This window comes from Stegodyphus dumicola, chromosome 2 (genome assembly GCF_044657685.1).
Source record: "Stegodyphus dumicola isolate Sdum_Otavi_A_Nest chromosome 2, ASM4465768v1".
NCBI classification, from domain to species: domain Eukaryota; kingdom Metazoa; phylum Arthropoda; class Arachnida; order Araneae; family Eresidae; genus Stegodyphus; species Stegodyphus dumicola.
The window spans coordinates 57,206,502-57,227,716 of NC_140769.1; the positions used below are offsets into that span (position 1 = coordinate 57,206,502).

At 34.9% G+C, this 21,215-nt stretch overlaps 1 protein-coding gene across 2 annotated transcripts in view; it reads right to left on the reverse strand.

The window, feature by feature from the left end:
• Nucleotides 1-21,215, reverse strand: part of LOC118189594 (fibrillin-1-like) — a 791,047-nt gene that overhangs the window by 224,047 nt on the left and 545,785 nt on the right. For both annotated transcript variants that reach the window (XM_085810675.1, XM_085810674.1), the window contains exons 9-10: nucleotides 19,383-19,538; nucleotides 6,626-6,787 (exon numbers count right to left, since the gene is read on the reverse strand). In XM_085810675.1, coding sequence (XP_085666801.1) covers nucleotides 6,626-6,787; nucleotides 19,383-19,538 — 318 coding nt within the window. The remainder of the gene's footprint in view (nucleotides 1-6,625; nucleotides 6,788-19,382; nucleotides 19,539-21,215) is intronic.

Genomic DNA, 21,215 nt, shown 5'->3' on the forward strand with positions numbered 1-21,215 from the left:
TCCTTTTCTATCTTCCGGTGGGGAAATGTTATCTACTTGGAATTAGACGGATAGTGATAATGGAATTAAGTACTGCATTAATTTTCTTGATATAAATGAACGGGTAATGAATTGATGCTATGGTTTAAAAGCAGGGAAAATGTTTCTAATACAAACTGCTAAAAAAAATCCTTCAGTAGTAATGTATGTAAATGGAACAAATTAATAGACCGGGATGTATTTGTAACTAAATATTTGTTAAGAGCACTAGTAAATGTGATAATATACGATGCAGTCCTTTTGATTACAGTTGCCAACAAGCTGCTGTTAAATTTATTGTATTGTTGCTGCATTAGTAACGTTTACATTTAATTGAATATAATAACATTACCAAAATATTGCATTTAGATTGTAAATCCCTACTTATTAAACACTGTAAATCTCTATTAAAGCACAAAAATAAAAAATCGTTTACATATATGGATATTCAGTCATGCACACGGCCTGTAATCATATTTCAAATGAAGGATATTGTTTCTCTACAAAAGTCATTAAAACTGTACAGACATACGAAATTAAAAATCTTTAATTTTTAATAAGATTCATAAATGTGAAATAGACGTAAAGATACACATTAATTTTACATTTATCGGATCTATTTGATATTATTTAAAGTGTTATTATTAAGGTGAAATGATATGTTGTTATTTGCGTATAGAATGAAATTAGAATATATAAAAATTGAGCAATTATGAGAGACAATTGCAAGAATTCGCTCTGAAGACAAATTATTTTATTTAAAGCAGTGTATTAAGATTTTGCGTTAATTCTGCACTAACCTTTTGGCTCGCTTCAGAAAATGATTATTATTATTAAGTATAAAATTATTTGCAGTTCGCTTGGAAATCTGGTATAGAATGTACATTAGTTATAAAATAGAAAATCCGTACAATTTCTCCTTGAATACTACTTCTTTACCAATCTAATTTCCACTTTACTTTTGATGTCAACAACATATCTATCGATAATTCCCCAATCTAAGAAATTTCGAATACTTGTAAACGTATATTTCTGAAAATAATTTAGAAAGAGAAACGACCATTACAAAGCTTCGAAACAACAAATTCCACCAATTTAATTTTTGAGATCTGAAGTTAATTATTATCAGCTCAGATTTGTGTTGATGAAATATTACAAAGAGGACTTAATAGACTCAGTGAAAAATGATTCAGTCAACATAACTTTTAAAACCAATGGATTAGAAAAAATTCCGTTACATCATTCTTTCGAGCAGAAATACAATTTTATTTTTTTCAAGACATGGGGAAAAAAAAAAAAAAAAAAAAAAAAACCCTCTGATCTGTTATTTGAAGTTTCCCATCAGACCTTCTCGAAAAGACTATTTCTGTTGAAATGAAAACTCCAATAGAAATAATATGATAATTCCTCGAAGAATTAGGAATTTTGGTCCTCAAATGTTGTAAATTATTTGCAAGTAACTACGAGATTCCCTGTTTCTTGCACAAGTAAAATCCAGTCCTCAAAGTCTACTATCCAGCAAAAGAAATCCGAAGCCGCTCCACCCCCCAAAAAAGAGTAAATTCTGCTTATTCTAAACTAAAAGTTATCGCATTTGTTAACTGTCACATTTGTTAACTAAACGTTATCACGTTTGTCACGAAGCTACGGAAGGAATGTTATCTATGAGACAGGTGATAACGATGTCAATGATCAAATAGAGGACAATGACATTCACACTGATTTGCTTGTAGCAAAGACAGGTATCTGAGAATTGCTTGAAAAATTCGATGCTTTTCCGTTAATGGAACGCTAATTGTCAAATAAGCGTGAAAATGCCAAATGTGGTAACTTGTTTATATCGCTTCATGAATAGCTGTACAATGTTAAAAGTACACAACGACCAAGGCTATGCACGATGCCGCATTTGTGCAATTCTCTGTCGCTTAAAAAACAGAATACTTAACGTATACTTTTTAAGATTGCTGCCATCTAGTTTGATTTTGTGCCAATGTTTATGTTTGGCGCTAAATGGTGCCTCGTTAACTGAAAAGTACCGAAAATTGCTAGTCGGATACTGATACTGAGAAATTTCCTTGATGTATTGTTAGGATTAAGGAAATTTGAATAACGCTAATTAAAGTAAAAATAAAATTTCTCCATTTATTTGTAATATAATTCTTGTGATTGTATTATAAGTAAATCAATTTGAATTCGTATATTCGTATTCGAATCCCCAAACTTCAGTAATAAAGCATTTTCTAAAATTATAATGTATTTTCTCCATCCATTCTGCATGCCTTCGTGGTATTACGGTAGCACATTCGGCGCGTATTCGAGAGTTCCAGGTTCAAGTCTCGGCGAGGAAATTGCTCATTTTCGTGTTTCCTACTTCAAAAATCCTAATGACTCTACAGTGGCGCCCGAGCTAAAAGATGATGAATGATGAATCTTCACTACCGAGATTTGGCTACTGGGTCCAATTTTTTAAAATTTCCAGTCGCCCTTTAAAAGGGGGAGTATACAAGGTATTTTCTCCTTCCTTTCTGCATGCCTTCGTAATGTAACGGTAGCACACTCGGCGCGTACTCGGTCAAGGTTTGAATTCCGGTGAGAGCACTGCCCATTTTTCGTGTTTCCAACTTCAAAAATCCGAATGACTCTATAAAACGTCTCAGCTTATACACAAGAAATAAGCTAATCTATTATTTTTGAATAAAAATTAAGATATAATTTTTAATTGATATAAAATTGCGAAACTAACATATTGCTAAATTTAGTTATTAATTAAAAATGTTTAAATAAATTAAAAATAAGCCCAATTTTACTTCAGTTAGGAAAATAAATAGAATTTCAATTATTTGCAACTGGTATAACTGGATTTTCATATTATGGGACTCTTATCTTGCTAAATAGAAGCCCGAATTAATTACAAGATTTACAATATTACATTAAAATTATTATCCTAAACGGATATTATCTTCTCTAACCATTCAGAAACACGCCTGAACATTTCGCACGTACAACGTTCTTACTGATTAAGAAAAGCCTCATCAAAGACGAAATGAGCATTTCGCGTGTCATTTCTTCCTGTAAGCGATCTCAAATGTTTTTAGTAATGAGCAACTTAATCTGAAGATATGAATGGTAAGCTGCAGTATGATTTCAGAGCAAAGTGTTCGGAAAAGATAACTACCGATATTGATCTTAGACATATACTTCTAAACATAAATTTGTTAAAACAGTATAAGCAGTATCGTTACATCTGATAAAATTTCGGTTTTCTTAGATAATTAATTTAGCAACATCGTCTCAGTTTTTGTTTCGTTTCCTTCTATATGCTCAAAGTTTGATTTCATAGCGGCCTGATAATTTTCGTCGGAAAATAAATTTCTGATATATCAAATTTAGATTTTGCATTTAGTTAAGAACGCTTCAGTTGGAAAATGGGTAATTAGAAATGCAGCAATATTAACTTGTTCGATATTGACAAGCCTAGATATGAAATAACATAGTTTGTCTTTTATGTTCTGATAACAGTATAGCTCAGTACTAATCGTATTTTGAGTAACAAAGGCTAGCAGCCAATCCAATACACCCAGACTCAAATACTAGATAAATGTATATCAATAACTGCAGTATCTTTGCAAAATAGTTGCAATTAAGATCCAGCCATTCGAAAGTCTCGTCAGATTTGCACAGGAGGAGCAAGAGAGATGCAAGAGCCACGGCTGTGAGCTTCAATTAAAACCGAACTATCAGTAGCAAAACGATATTGTAAGCTCTGATGTTAGAGACTCAGGATAACAGGAATATCCCTCAAAAATCTATGCATAATCTTCAGTTAAATATCACTTGAAGCAAGATAACTTATCAAGTTCTTTTGAACTTGTTTGTTTAGAAGATCTATTGAAACCACAAACGTACAACACATTCGTGGATATAAACTGGTATGCAAAAATTAAGGACAAGACGGTTTTTTCAATATAACTTTGTACAAAAGCTTTCCAAATCAACACATTTAATACCGTAAGATCACCAATACGTAAGGACATGAGTAATGTAAGCAACACTTACTAAAAGAGAAATCAGAGGGATAAAAAGAAGCTTTATTGAAAAAGTAGCATGGAGCGCAATGCGACTGAAGGCCGAAACATCCCTGTGATGGGTGTCCAGCAAGAAACATCCGGTCTTTAATAGGGGATATGATCTCCCCTGACTGCTAGGCAGGTTTCACAGCGTCTGTCCATGCTGAGAATGAGGGTGTCAATGAGTTGTTGAGGCATTGCTGCCCATTCGTCTTGCAGCGCCATTCGAAGCTCCGGAATCGTTACTGGTGGTAAGGTACGAGCTGCCAAGCGTCTGCCTAGAAAATCCCATACATGCTCTATGGGATTGAGATCCGGAGATCGTGCCGGCCAATCAATACGTTCAATATCCTCACTCTCTAAGAGCTGTTCGGCAGCTACTGTGCAATGACATGGTGCATTGTCGTCCATGAAAAGAAACTGCGGACCCATAGCGCATCTAAAAAGACACACATATGGAAGAAGAATCTCGTTACAATAACGGGTCCCGTTGACTGAACCTGCGTCGAAGATGTGAAGTTCTGTACGACTACCAAGCATGATGCCTGCCCAAACGAAAACACTGCCACCTCCATACCTGTCCCTTTCAATGATGTTCGAGGGATGATTGCGGCTTCCCCGCTCTCTCCAGATGAGTATGCGATGAGAATCACTACTCAGACTGAATCTGCTCTCATCTGTAAAGAGTACTCGTCCCCATTCATTGTCTCTCCGATTCCGGTGTTCCCGGCACCACAGAGAACGCCTTCTCCGATGGGCAGGCGTTAGAGGTACACACCGTACAGGGCGTCCTGCAAACAGACCACCACCGTGCAGTCTTCTAGCCACGGTAAAACGCGATATCGGTCATCCAGTCGCCTGTGTCGTGTTCCTAGCGATTTCTCCCGCTATCTGCCGCCTGTTTCTTCTGGCCTGTAAGGCAATATACCGGTCATCTGCGGGTGTGGTTCCTCGTGGACGACCACTACTAAACCCCTGGATAGCTGTTCCTGTAGTTTGAAATTGCCTCCAAAGTCCTGAAACGATGCTGTGAGCAATTCCGAACTCTGCAGCCACACTTGTCACACTGCGGCCTTCCTCCAACTTCCCAATGATTCGACCTCGGGTAAAAGCATCCAGATGTCGTCTAACAGATTGATTATTCGCCATTTCTCGCTGAGGCAGCAACTCGGTGTGATTTTAACTGCTATACGGCGTGCAATCTCTTTGCCAGAAATACTGATCTTACACCGACAACATGCTTTATACTACTCAGACACTCCCCCATTACGTCTACCTGCATATCTGCGCATGTGCTACCGTACATCACCTTACTTAATCTCCTGATTGGTCTTTCTGTCCGCTCTGCCTCTTCGTTCAGCTGATATGCTAATTTTTCGACTTCGTCCTTAATTTTTGCACACCAGTGCATTGTTGACCTTATGACAAACATTTATCTAGATTAAGAGTTTCAGTGTCTTTTTGATGGTTTTGTTATAACAGATTCTTAATAATCTCTACAAGCACTACTCTTTTGTTATATACCTTACAGATTTTGGAATAATGAAGATTTATCAGTACCGCCTCTATTAAGAATGATCAGATTTGGGATATAAGTTATTTATACACACACTGGCACTATGTACTTTTTCCTGTGATACCGACATATTTGAGGTAACAGTGTTGCTTTAAGAGTTTCCATATATGTCATTCAATTCTAAGCACTTCGGAATTGTCCTGTTGTAAGCTATACAAATTATGGAATATGCTTAAAATTTCTTGAATACATTAAACTCTACCTTGAAAAAAAATCTTAAGCAATGACGAAATTTACAGATATTGTTCTAGCAATTAAAAAAAGCTTTCATCGTATTATTGCCAGATTTAAGTGTGTGAACCTTCCGCTTCTCGAAACACGTCTAATATTCAACTAGAACTGGGTGGTTTGTCTATCAGATTGGACCGTTTCTCTTAATTTATTTACTGAAACATTCCTTTTATGCGTTTTCGTGTTTAAATTCCTCTTTAAATAATATTATTGTACTGAAGAAATGTCCTATAAATCTTGCCAAAAGATATTTCAGCGAAAATGAGAAATCTGAAAGACATCAAAACATTTTCAAAATTTAAGTTAACTTTTGTGGTGACAATATGTTTAATAACAAAGAAAGGTAAGGTTAAAATAAAAAAAAACTCTTTTGATTTATATTATCCGCTGGCAATAAACTTCATCTTCAGTGTTTATACATTTTCCAGGATTAATCCTTTAAATGTGCTAAGGCCTTTTTAATTACTTTGTACAGAGTTTTTAATAGTTAAAGGCTTGAAATTTCAGCCCAAAGAACAATATCACTAATCATTTTATCACTTTACTACATTGAAAATGATATATTTTTTGACAAATAATGTAAACAAACTAACATTAACTAAATAGATATCACGGCGAAATCGGGAAATAGTAACATTTCCTCAATATTGCTGATTACTGCTTACATCTAATTCGCATTCATTACTCTTTTTCTGTATTAATATAAAAATTTAAGAACAAATTACTGACTTACCAACACATTTTTTGTCATTATTCTGGCCTCTGTAACCCCTGTTGCAATCACATCTGTAAGAAGATGGTGTATCGATGCAACGGCCATTTTCGCAAAGATCTCTTCTCAGATCACATTCGTTGATTGTCAAGTTACCGGCTGTGCAGAGCTGGCTGTGTGCCTCTGTGGGATAACAGAAAATTGTTTAGTTTAGAATAATAGAAAGTTCATTAATAAAGTTACAGCAGGCAAAATATAAATCATAATCCTCTAAGAATTATTAAATAAATTTCTTAAATATCTATAACATTATAAAGTTGCTATTTATCTGAAAACTAGGTTAAGTCTAACAACCCTATTAGATAAGTTAGTGAGTTATCGCTAAGTCTGAAGTAGTATGACAAGAACTTTAGAATGTTTTAAATAACTTTTTTATTTAATTTGAAATTTTAACATAAAAGTCACTACTTGTGCTACAGGCAAACAACCTCTCGTGGCGACTTAAATTAAGTAATAACAGTCAAATAAATTTAAACGTTGAATAAAGTAGTCTAAGACTACCCATTCAATAAACTAACTAGCTGGCTCAACTGTCTTACTGTCTTAAAAATATCAGCTGTGATAAAAATCACTTCTAGAAAGCTGGCTGAATTCTAGCAGTACGTCGCAAATGACATAAACTCTCTCTCTCTAAGATTAAAAACCCTCTGCTTATATACTCGAAAATCTAATTTTCGTTCTGGTGAGGAATACGGAAAGAAGAAGTTATAAGTAAAGATTAAAATCGTAATAACTGCTTAGATGTCTTTAATGGTGCTTAGGTGGTTAATTAGCATAAGAATCGTAGAGCTTCTTCGTATGTCTGGCAGCGATAACAAGTGAAAAATTGTATTGAATAAATATCTGCTTTAATTGTTTACATGATTCAGTCTATTTCACTAGCAAAAAGCCAAACGTAGATAGATAGAACTAGATATTAGCTAGATAGATATTAGCAACATCTTCTAGATATTAGCATTAGAACGAAGCACCACTGTTGTTGTTGATATTCTATAAAATTTTCAACAACGTTTACTACTGTTACTAACACTAAAAAGTAAGTCTACACGAGATGACATATGAGATTTAGTTTGAGTTATGCAAGTGTGAATTTATCGGGGAAAAGTAAATTAAAACAACAGCAACAAAAAATCTTTTTAATACAAACATTTTTGTAGACATTTTATCACATAACAGTGGAACACCATTTCTGTGGAAATACGTATTTGAAACAATCTAACTGACCGCTGCTTGTTGAGAACTGATTTTCTAAATATTTCTGAACGAAATTACTTCAACCATTTTTAGACAGCAAATTTAATAAATTGATCGCATTCTAAAGCCAGTTAATTGCGTTCTAAAGCCAAGCTGTTTCTCATTGTGATGATTCTGATCTTTAGAAAGCCTTTAAATCTTGCCTTTACTTTGCAAAAATGTAGTGAAGACGAATAATGTATTCCATTGCAGTTCTTAATTACGTTCGGCCATTTTTAAATTTCTTTAAAATTTCAGTTTCAGTTTTCATTGGTATAAATATTGCAGCTTACAGGGCTCGATGTTTGTACGAAAATTGTGATTAAACGAAGAATGAATAAGAAAAACTATGAAATTTTTCAAGTATTTTAAATAACGCAGTGTATCGCATATTAAAATCTATCTTCTTTTTCCATTACTCCACTAGAATGGGTAATTGAGAGGAGTTTTTAAGATGCTAAGAATCTAAGTTTAAGTGAGAAGTGTAGCAGAATTCGAAGAATGAAGTTCTTCTGTTATAGTGTGGCCGTTAGCACAAATGCTGACAGTTAGTCTGTTTTCTTTGACTTGAAAATTTCATGAACAGCATTGGAATAGCAAAGCTTTCAACACCTAAATTTAAACTTTTAACTTGTAAATAATTGAATAATCGCTGTCTTTCTATTTCGAAAGAAGCAGAAGTTATTTGCGCTAATTCTGTACTTCGAGCTGAAGTCATAATAAATCTTCGCTTATTTTATATTGTAATTACTCAGTCTAAAAATTTAGGCAAGAGCTTAGGTCATCCTGAGCATTAAACTTTTAAAATTATTCATTCAAAGTGAAGCTTATTATCTCAAAGGACCGGGGAAAAGGCTCGCTAACACTAGTGACACTTAAAATGCTGTGAAATAACATTTAAAAGAAACAAAATTGTTTCCATACAGCGCTATATTCCTGTATAATAATGTGAAGTAAAGCAAATTTTATTGGAAAAAGATGAATTCATATTTACTTAAACAGAAATTCGCTTTGCAGTATCGATTCAGCGAAGTTTTCCACAATTATTTTTTGCAGTGAATAAAACAAAATCTTAAGGAAAATGTCAACTTCCTAAAGTCCCAATTACATATGTTTCCGCTACGAGGGTCTGGACGTCGAAAGGGACAATTCGCAGAACCCGCACATTTCCACGAAACCTCCGTAGCTATTGTGATACTTCCTGTATAATAATGTGAAGTAAAGCAAATTTTATTGGAAAAAGATGAATTCATATTTACTTAAACAGAAATTCGCTTTGCAGTATCGATTCAGCGAAGTTTTCCACAATTATTTCTTGCAGTGAATAAAACAAAATCTTAAGGAAAATGTCAACTTCCTAAAGTCCCAATTACATATGTTTCCGCTACGAGGGTCTGGACGTCGAAAGGGACAATTCTCAGAACCCGCACATTTCCACGAAACCTCCGTAGCTATTGTGATACTTCTTTTGCAATTTGATAGAACTCCATTGATGGAACACAGCAATAATTTTTATTTAACACTCAAGAAATCGACATACAAACAAGAAGAGAAAACGTATTCTAACATTTTAAAATAAAAATAAATACATTCTTCATTCTTCGTGTGGGAGCCACACGTGGCACTCGAGCCTGCGTTTCAAACATTGCCATTAACATATATCTTAATGTTCATCTATTTAAATTATTTATTTTAAATTACAAGATTTTAATAACAATATTTAAAGCTGTTACAACCTCTTCCCCAACGGAGAGACTTTTTCCGAAGGGAAAATTTCTGTAAAATTCGAAAGTTTATAAGCTCGGCTTTCTCATTTACTTGAAGAGAAAAGGTACCTTCTCTCATAAGTTAACAAACTTCAGGACAAAACTTTTGAGTTTTAAACAAATACTCTTACACATTTAAATAGAAAGAAAATGGAGAACGTTCAAATACATCAGTTGAGCATACATTAAATAATAAAATAAATTATAAACTTGGTTACATACGCTAAGAGATATTGTATATAATTTTGAGATCGAGCATTTTCTGAATTTCCTTTTTGAGAATTTCAGTCTGTCGGGGTGACAGTCTGCATGGCTTTATTTGTATTGGTTCGTTATTTAATAGCTCAATATCGTGACAAACTAAGTTTCTTAGTCCAGGATTATTTGAAAAACAACCAGAATATTTCCGTAAAACTTTTCGTAAATCTTCTATTTGCTCGGGTTTCAACCTTTTCTAGAGTTCATTCTCCTCTATGATGTCCGAGAAATTTAATATACTTGGATTTTCGAAGGTAAATGAGGTATGTTTATTTCTAAGTCTTCCACTTCAGTTATCATATTTATCATTTCTGGTCTTTTGTAATATGGTTTAAGCATGCTAATGTAATATACTTGATTTGGATCATTTTGTTCCTCGAAACTTACAATATAATTGGTTTCTGAAATTTTCTGCTCTATTTGTCCAGGTCCTTTCCATTGTACGTCTAGTTTATTTTGATGATTCGCAGATAAAACAAGAACTAAATCTCCTTTAGCAAATTCTCTTTTCACTGCGTTTCGATCGTATTACGTTTTTCTCCGTTGTTGAGCTTCTTTCATGGTTTTCACGGCAAGTTCTTGGCATTTCTTCCTTCGATTAATAAGTTTGAAAACGTAACTGACACCATTACTACTTTCTTCAGTCGGTTCTAGCCACTGGTCATAAAGTAAAGTGAGTGGTGTTCGTAGGTTTTTCCATGAACTAGCTCTACTGGTGTAAAACCAGTGCTTTCGTGTGTGACAGTTCTGCGAGCAAAAATAACTGATGGTAGATAGTTCTCCCAATCTGAAGTCGCTCCTATACATACGACTCTTAACACACTTTTTAGCGTTCTATGGACTGCGGATGATACACAGAGCATCTAACATGTTTAATGCCGAAACGCTCCAAAAATTCTACTGTCAGCACTGACAAAAGAGACCTCCTGATCTGTTTGGATCACTTTTGGGAAATCCATACGACTAAAAATCTGTAAGAAAGCATCAATAACAGATGGCGAAGAAATGTCTGTCACCGCAACAGCATCTGGATATTTGGACGACATACACAGTGCTGTAATAATATATTTTTTCCAGTCTTTGAAATATGTAGCGAACCAATAGCATCGACATTTATTTTAGTGAATATTTTGGAAATGACTGGTACTAACGTTATTGGAGCCTCCTTTTTGTCATTTCCCTTCCCAGCGCGCTGACAAGCATCATAGGGTTTTTACAAAATCTTCGGGTTTCTTTGTAACACCTCGTCCAATAAAAATGTCTAGCCAGTCCGTCTTTGGTCTTTTTGACACCCAAATGACCCGAAGTTCCTTCATGGCATATTTTCATAATTGACGGCTTGAGTTTTTCAGGTATAACTACTGTAAGGGTCTTAAGTTTTACTAACATTTATTTTATTTTAAAACTGTACTGTCCTCTCTTATTTTTCACTTCCGGCCAGAATTTAACGCGTGAATTTGTTTATGCAAACTGTACTTCCTAATGTCCAACTATTTAAGTTGTGGCTTTTTGCCAAGAGCAGAGTTAGGGAGAGAGTGAGCCTTCTTACGACCATACTTTCACGCGAGTTTCAATCAGTTGCTGTCTGCCTTTAAGGCCAGAGGTTTTAATCCTCTTGAAAGCTAAAGACATATTGTAGTTTCTCGCAGTTTGCGTACTACGTGCGTAGTAATTTAAAAGGACAGTCTTAGCGTTAGTCATTTGTGTAGAGCACTCAAGTTAACTCTTATTTTTAGTTAGTCAGCAGTTTTTATATTTTTACGTTCAGAACACATATGTGGTTGGTTTTTGTATCCTGAAGTGCGGGAGCGCCTGCAATATCGTGGAAAATAAAGGGCAATTTAACCCTTCTTATCTTGTCATCCTTGTTATACTCCATAGGACATAGTTTGAAGTCAAACTCACTGTCTAATCAGGACACGTCACGCTTGCCAAGTATATTAAAAGAAATACAAGTCCTGATACTACAAGCTGTCTTTAAAACTCCATTTTATCTGTCGTTTTTTTAACAAAAAGCTCTTCTTGTCAGACTATAGTTCTCATTTTTGCATGTACCTTCTTTAACATCTTGACGATTTTAGACAGTTCCTTAACAGTAAGCTGAAGTTGTGTAACTTCTTTTGAGTAAATGTTTACGAATTTCATAAGAGCTTCATCTTCCGTATTTAATTCCTGTAATTTAACTTCTTCTTCAAGACATCTCTGGGTGCTTTATTTTCTTCTTTCAGCGGTTTCAAGATCTTCTCTTCAGCTATTTCTCTTTTCCTTTGTGAGCTCTAGTAGAAACGGCATTAACCTGGTGAGGACGACTATCAGGTTCCTTTCTTTGTTTATTCAACAGTGCAAAAGTTCGATTGCTTAATAAATACCTTTCTTTGCCGAGTTCATTTCTAATAATGGCAGCCTTAGTTATTACTCGCCCAAGATCGCAATTTAGTTCTACGTCAGCCAGTGGTAAACAGGTTAGATTCAAATCTAATGGCTGTTGCACCCGCACATTTTCACCTGTCAGCATTTCCGGCGTGATGTATTTGCGACAAACTATATCAATACTACCACCTGAATCCCTTAATATAGGAATTTTATGACCATTTACGTAACCCATACTAGTATAAGTAATAGAAATTTATCCTCTGGTTTTGCACTAATTCTGTTAAAATTAGCAGAAGATTGAGTACTATTTTTACGTTTTGGACATTGGGATCTTAAATGTTGATAGGATCCACACTGATAACATTGTGGAGTCTGTCGTTTTTCATATTTATCATCTGGACGTGGACTTCTAGGTCTAAGGAACCAGATTCGCGAATTAAATCCTGATGACGTTTTTTTTTTTCAGTTTTATTTTTATTATCTGAACTCACTTTACTTTGAGTTAGTGCATTGTATATTTCTTTCTGCCGATCCACTACAGGACTTTTTTGAAAATTTCCGCGAACGTTTTCATAGGCATCAAGTTTTAAGCTAATTTTTTAGATGAAATCATCTTTACCCACTCATCAAGAAAATGATCTCGAATTTCGTGAGGAACTCGACATTTAAGTTGGTCAATCACCATCAAATCTAACAACTGATCAAAAGTCTCAACTCCTAGACCAGTCACCCTTTCTTTGCAATAATTTTGAATTTCATAGTTGAAATCCACCCATGTGGATTCGGTACTCTTTTGATGTTTCATAAATTTCTGCCTAAACGTTTCCAGGCTTAACTTAAACCATCTTAACAATAAATTCTTCACGTGTTCATATTCTTTAGAATCGGAGGGTTCTCTGTGTTACTTCGTAAGAAAGTACGGCCCACCAGCGGCCGAACGGTAAAGTCGCTGAACACTGGTAGTTCGGTCCGCGGTTTCATAAATTTCTGCCTAAACGTTTCCAGGCGAATCCCACAAACGGGCTGGCTGCATGGGCATTTTCGTGGTTTTCCACATGTATAACGTGTATACGAGCGAGTTTCCCTTAGAAAGTCCTCAACGAAGGCATCCCTCCCCTTAGGCAGATAGGCCTCGAGGCTTTGCCATAATCACACACACACACTCGTAAGGAAATAGTCCTAGTAAATGAGGGACAAATTCTTCTTTATCAGTTTGAGCCCATTCTGTTTGCCTTGTTGGATTTTAAAACAATGTAGTTTCTATTTACTTTAATTTTATACTTATAATTTTACAATACTTATTACTTTTATCTTTTGGCCACTAATAATTTTTGTTAGTTTGGTTTCATGAGAGTGGCAACAGGGCAATTCATAGAATTAGGTAAACATGTTTCCGTAGTTAGTTAGGCTTATTGAAGATTAATTGTATGTTATATACCTGAGTGATGTTTTATTAAATAAATGAGTACTTTAGAATATAGTAGTCTCTTTAGAGTCCTTGATACGCTGGTAGCGTAATAGTTTGACGCATAAGCGAACACTTTAGTGGTACCCTCGGCGGGACATAAGAGACGTTAATTTGGAATTCTAAAGTATAAAAATGGAAGCTAAAGAAGCTATTAAACTTGAAAAGAAGATTCACATAGCTGCTTTTACAAAATCCTTCAATGTTTCAGAAGAAATTTTAAAGAAAAGTGAGATAAATTCTTCTGAATTACAGTCAGAGCTTAATGTTTTTGTTTCGAAAGTTCAACGTTGGAAGATACGCACGTACGTTATTTTAGCACACTGCCGGAAACGAAATTGAAGAAGAATTCGATATTATTGAAGATTATCGTGACAAGGCCGTTAGAATCGAAACTAAAGTGAAAGATATTCTTCAGAATCTACAAAATGTAAGTACTTCAAATTTAATTTTGAATGAATCTGTTAATGAGAATGTATGTAAGCGTACATTTAAACTTCCAAAGTTTGAATTACGAAAATCTGATGGTGAAATTAAGGAATGGTTATTTTTTTGGAGTCAATTTGAAAAAATTAACAAAGATACTACGATTTCAGATAGTGATAAATTTCAATATTTATTACAAGCGACTGTTGAGGGTTCGCGTGCAAGGGAGGTTATAGAAAGTTTTCCTCCAACATCTGCTAATTATCCCAAGGCCATAGAATGTTTGAAGGCTCGTTTTGGTCGAAATGACTTGCAAGTGGAAGTTTATGTGAAAGAATTGTTGAAATTGGTCCTGAAAAATGCAAATTGTAGTAATTCCTGTAATAACTTATGTGCATTATATGATAATTTGGAACAACAAATTCGGGCTCTGGAAACCCTTGGCGTCACTACAGATATAAGTGCTGCATTACTTTATCCTTTAGTTGAATCTTGCTTGCCTGAGGATTTTTTAAGAGCCTATCAAAGAAGTGAAAATGTTGACCATGGTCCAGACCCTAAATGTAGACTGGACAGTTTATTAAAATTTTTGAAATCAGAAGTAGAATCCAAAGAACGTTTAGCTATGGCTGGTTTTGGTTTGAAGAACGAAGTGACCTGTGAGATTAAATCTATTAAAACTGTTCACGATCGACCATCAACGGCAGCAAGTTTAATGAGTACTGATTCTTCCGCTAAGAAGTGCGTGTTTTGCAGCGGAAAACATGATTCATTTAATTGTTTTAAGGCTCAAAAAATGACATTTTCAGAGAGGCAAAAACTCTTAAAAGATAAAAACACTGCTTTCGCTGTTTAAAGGCTGGTCATTGTGCAAATAAATGCAGGAGTTCTATTAAATGTGCAATTTGCCATAAAAATCACAGCGTAATTATGTGTTTAGAATTGCTTAAAAATAAAACAAATGTTAAAAAGCCTATGTTAAACAGCATTGAAAAAGAAACTAGCAAGGAAGAAAGTTCTGTACATCTTTCTGGCGTGAGCAACACACCACAAGTACTTTTGCAAACCCTGAAAGTAAAAATAATTGGAAATAATTGTACACTTTGTGTTCGAGCTTTATATGACACAGGATCTCAAAAAGCGTATTTAAGGAAGGATTTAATTTCTTTTCTAGGCCTGATACCTTCTAGACAACAGATTTAAAGCCACGCCCTTTTTGGAGGAGAACGAACACCTGAAAATGTGCATAATGTCTACAGAATTAAGCTAAAGAGTTTAGACGATAATTTTACTTGTACTTTTGATATTTATGAGCAAGGTACAATTTGTGATGCTGTACCTTCTGCCTTAAATGGGCCATGGATTAAAGAGCTCAGGTCCATGAATATACCATTTTATGACACTGAAGATTTATCAGGGCCTATTGATCTTTTAATTGGTGCAGATGTGGCTGGTCGACTTTTCACCGACAGAAAAATAGTACTTTCTAGTGGTATTGTAGCCATAGAAACTTACCTGGGCTGGACATTGATTGGTAAAACATCAGTGAATGATGAAAGCGAAGATACGGCGATGACGATTGTAACAATGTTTGTGAAAGATGCCAATATTTCTGACTTTTTTTCCTTAGACATCTTAGGAATATCTGATCCAGTCGAAGTAAAATCACGAAAGGAAAAGGAATTTCTTACGAAGAAATATTTTCAAGAGACTCTACTCATCAATGATGATGGGCGTTACAAAGTTGCCTTGCCGTGGAAAGACGATCATTTGCCTCTCCCAACCAACAAAGATATAGCGATAAGAAGACTTCAAGTCTCAACAAAAAAGCTGAATTCAGAAAAATTATTTAATACCTATGATGATGTCTTTAAGCAATGGACTGAATTGAAAATAATAGATGATGTCACAGATGTGCATGATTCACACCAGCACTTTCTTCCTCACCGACCTGTAGTCAAGGGACATGGTACTACCAAAGTACGTCCAGTGTTCGATGCGTCTGCAAGGCAAATTGGATCTCCATCTTTGAACCAGTGTCTAGAATCCGGTCTCAGTTTATTAGAACTCATTCCAAGTCTCCTTCTGAGATTTAGAGAATTTAAAAATGGTGTTATTGCAGATATTGAAAAGGCCTTTTTGCAAGTGAGCGTTCGGCCAGAAGAATGAAACTATTTGAGATTCTTCTGGTGGAATGATAGCGACTGTAAAGAAGTTAAGGTAATGCAACACAATAGATTGGTCTTTAGTGTAAAGAGCAGCCCTTTTCTTTTGGGAGCAGTCTTAGATTATCATTTGGGAAAATATTTGAATGATGCCAGATATAATCAAGATTATGTTAAGATTCTTCTTTCGAGCTTCTATGTTGATAATTTAGTAACGAGCTTAAATGATACACGTGATATATTATCTTTCATTGAAACGTCTCAAGCCATACTGAGTGAGGGAAAATTCAATTTGAGAGGCTGGCAGTACACTAATGATAATGGTCCTGAACCATTTACTTCTGTATTAGGACTTTTATGGGATAGAAACAAGGATACGCTGATGATAAATCTGGACTGGTTAGACAGCTATAAATTCAAAACTTTAACCAAAAGAATAATTCTTTCTGTCACTCATAAGGTGCTCGATCCAGTTGGTATATTATGTCCTGTTTTGCTGATACCCAAATTGTTATTGCAAAAGATGTGGAAAGAAAACATACCTTGAGACTCTGAAGTCAACGCTAATATAAAAGAATTTATGAGCCGGTTTTCAGAACTTCCTTTGCTGAAGGAAGTGACCATATCACGGTGTTTTTCAATTGATCTAAGTAGACAAAACATTTCTCTTCATACGCTTTGTAATGCTAGTCATTCGGCCTTCGCAACAGCTGTTTACATTCGTGTGGAGACATCGGAGAATGTCCAAGTTCATCTTTTAGCAGCCAAAGCTAGAGTGTCTTCTGTAAAACCCATGACTATCCCTCGATTGGAGCTGATGGCTGCTATGGTGGGAGCTCGTTTGTGTGCATCTGTTGTGGAAGGGCTTCAATGGAAACATGTTGAACAGCATTATTGGACTGACTCAACGGTTGTTTTAGGGTTGAAGGGTTATTCAGTGGAAAACAGCCAAAAAGATATGAAATCTATAAAAACTAGGAGTGGAAAAGAAGTGAAGCCTGTCCAAAGACTAGACTTATACACTTTATAAATGTTTGGACTTTAATTCAGTTCTTTTATGTTTTTCCATTAATTTCTTCTTTAATATTTCTAATGTGTTAAGTTGTTTCCCAACAACTTAAGGTGGGAGGATGTTGGATTTCAAAACAATGTAGTTTGTATTTACTTTACTTTAATTTTATACTTATAATTTTACAATACTTATTACTTTTATCTTTTGGCCACTAATAATTTTTGTTAGTTTGGTTTCATGAGAGTGGCAACAGGGCAATTCATAGAATTAGGTAAACATGTTTCTGTAGTTAGTTAGGCTTATTGAAGATTAATTGCATGTTATATACCTGAGTGATGCTTTATTAAATAAATGAATACTTTAGAATATAGTAGTCTCTTTAGAGTCCTTGATACTCTGGTAGCGTTATAGTTTGACGCATAAGCGAACATGCCTTTCAAACAATAGCAAATGTAGGCTGATATCTCCTTTCTTGTCATCGAATTTCTGCATAAAGAAACGCTGCTCCGTTTTCGGCCGGACATGTGCGGTAGATTAAGACTTTGTCTCTGCTTCAAGTCTTAATCTCTGTAATTCAAACTGTTCTTTCCTTCTCCGCTCTTCTGCTTATTCCTGCCTCCTGCATTTTTTCTTTCCTTCCTCCCTTTCCGTTCTTCTCTTTCCTCCCTTTCTCTTCGTTCTTGTATTATTGTGTCTAATACTCCTTTGACGAATACCTCATCATAATCTCTACTTTCAACAGTTTTCTGTTTTAAATCAACTATTTTCAAATCTGCAGTCACATGAACTCCCAGTTCAGCCGCGAGATTTTGCAAATCTTCCTTACGAGCTCTTCCTAGTAAGACATTGTTTCTACGTTTAAAATTATTGAACATTGTGTTCTTTTTACTTCCTCAAAATAGCTCAAATCAATTATTTTAATTAAATAATGCAGTCAGGAATTACGGAACTAAATGCACTCTGTTAAATACGCAAACCTCAAAAATGAGATATTTAATTTATACGAAATTCATACTCTCTACCACATTCATTGTGACTAAAATAAAAATAACAACATACAGCAATGTATATGTCTACCGTTGGACAACTAAATATTAAAAATAATATCCAATACGGTAATAAAATAAGACAATTCAATATTAACAGGAAGTAATCTCTAATTCAGAGGTGATCCAGTAAATTAAAGCTATTCAGTATTAGCAGGAAGTAATAATCTGGTATCACTAATATTACGTTCAGTGATGAACTAATAAAATAAAAATACGCACGATTATTCGGTTTCAGTCGGTGCCTCCAAAATAATTAAGACAGTGATACTTCTTTCGCAATTTGAAGCAAACTCCATTGATGAAACACAGCAATAATTTTTATTTAACACTTAAAAATGAGACATACAAACAAGAAAAGAAAACGTATTCTAACATTTAAAAACAAAATAAATACATTCTTCGTGCCAGAGCCACATGTGGCACTCCAGCCTGCGTTTCGAACATTGCCATTAACATATACCTTAATGTTCATCTATTTAAATTACAAAATTTTATTTACAATATTTAAGGCTGTTCCACTAGGTTACCATTTTTCCTTGCTAAAAGACTTAACCGCCAAACAGTAATCTACTATCACTCAAGACTGGGATCACGTGATCCTTCAGAAGCAGAACTTTCGTCTGATTGGTTGATCTCTACCCGCGACAGAGCTGCAGCCGAACCAATTTCGACGATGTTTCAAAAAATTCCGCGTAGCCGGTACATCGTTTCCGTAGCTAGGCGGGACTTCGCTTCCAGCGGAGCTGTTTTTTCTAGGAATCCTCCCGTTTAAACTAGTGCTACCAGAAGTTTTTCAGAAAAGTCCCGTTTAGCAGAGACCGTCGCTAGATGCGATAATCCCTTAAGAACGAAAATAGTGAGATTTTTGTTTTGCTATATCACACATTCTCAAATTTCCCTTTCTATGCAAACTATTTTTAATGGAGAATTTAATAGAGAGTGGAGTAAAGTATTTTTAATGGAATTCTTACTTGATCCAGGTAAGGGGCATGTCTCACAAGGTTGTTCGCCCCATCCTTTACCCATGTTCTCACCACAGCAACATTCTACTTTGGATAGCCGCACAGCCAGAGGATTCCTGCATTGTCCTCCCATGACGTCGACATAGCAATTACCTTGTCGAGTGTCTAAAGAAAGAAGGGAAACATATTTCATTAAATTATTTATTATCAAACACTTCATTCAATTTTAAAATTCACTAAAATGAACGTCACATTTGTTATAAGGTCCCATTGATCATTAAGTAACGTAAATTGTTGTAAACACATCAAGCCTACAAATGTTTTGAATTACTGAATTTACCGTAAAATACTACATGGTACAGCGGTTGCAATAAGATCGCCAGGTTATATATTTTGGGTTCGTGACACTTAGCCGACAACCACTTAACCGACACCAGTTAGCCGACAGGATATTTAGCCGACACGGATATTTAGCCGACAGGTCATTTAGCCAACACGGACAGTTAGCCGACAGGACATTTAGTCGACACGGACACTTAGCCGACAGGACATTAAGCCGACACGGACAGTTAGCCGACAGAACATTTGGCCGACACAGAGAGTTAGTCATCAGGATATTTACTACGGGACACTTAACTGTCAAGACATTTAATCAACAGAATACTAAGCCGACAGTGACGTTTAGCTGACACGTACCCAATAATTATTTAAACTGTCAATTACAAAATTTCCCGACTACTCCATAAGTTCAATATTTAAGTCATTTTTTTCACCTATCAGTAAAATTCGTTTTTTGATTCTTAAGACCTCATATGCGATTTTAACAATTGTGTTAAAATTTAGCATTGTTTGATTGTATCTTGCTTTTGGTGTATATTGGCCAAATTGAAAAAGCGATGAAATTTCTTGTGAGGGAATATGAATTAAATTTCGAAAGGAAAAAAGAATTTTTTTAGCAAAGTACTGCGATCACTTAATTACATTTTAATATGATCTTCAAAAATTATCCGTAAAGCTTCTTTATTTAATCAACTGGGTTCTTTTGAAAACTTTCACATCATTAATAATTTTTCTTGTTTACTTAATGATACTAATTTTTCAATCTCGCTCTTCCAAATGCTTTCAAATTTCTAATACCTTTACGTTTCATTACTATTTTTCTCATTACATCATGTTACATTCTTTCCCTCACAAAATCGTTTGGTTCCTCCCACTAATGAAATTTCCTTTCCTTGTCATGAAAAATCTGAATAATGCAATAAAAATTATTGTTATTCTTGAATTATACTTTTTTATATAAACATATGGTGTTGAGTGTTAGTTTAGCAAATATATTTTAATTTGTTATTAAAAACCATTAAAAAAAGTGAATTTTTAAGACAAGCAAGGGTATACATTTTTTGTGACTTCTATAATTTGCAGTTCATGCCACCATTCTTGAGATAAAAATTTGGAAACATTTTATTGACCATGCCTCTCGCTTAAAGTACTTACTTAGGTTAATGTTTGCAGCAGTAAATTGGTGCATAATGTTTAATTTAGAAGTAAACTATTCGGTTAATCTTCGGATGATGGTAACTTAACGATTTTTTGGCGAAAATTTGGCGATCAACCCTGCTACAGCAACCTGCTAGTTTTGTTTTGGACGCCATTTTGTTATCACGAAGTAAAGGCATTTTTTTTCTTTTTTTTTACTCAACATTTTTTCTAACAATCTGCTAGCCGAATTACGCTTATGCTAGAACTTTTATGGAACAAAAGTGCTTAATCATGACGAAGATTAGGTGCGAAATTGGGAGAAAGTGCAGAATCGCCCACTGCTTGCCGCGTTTTTAAGAATTG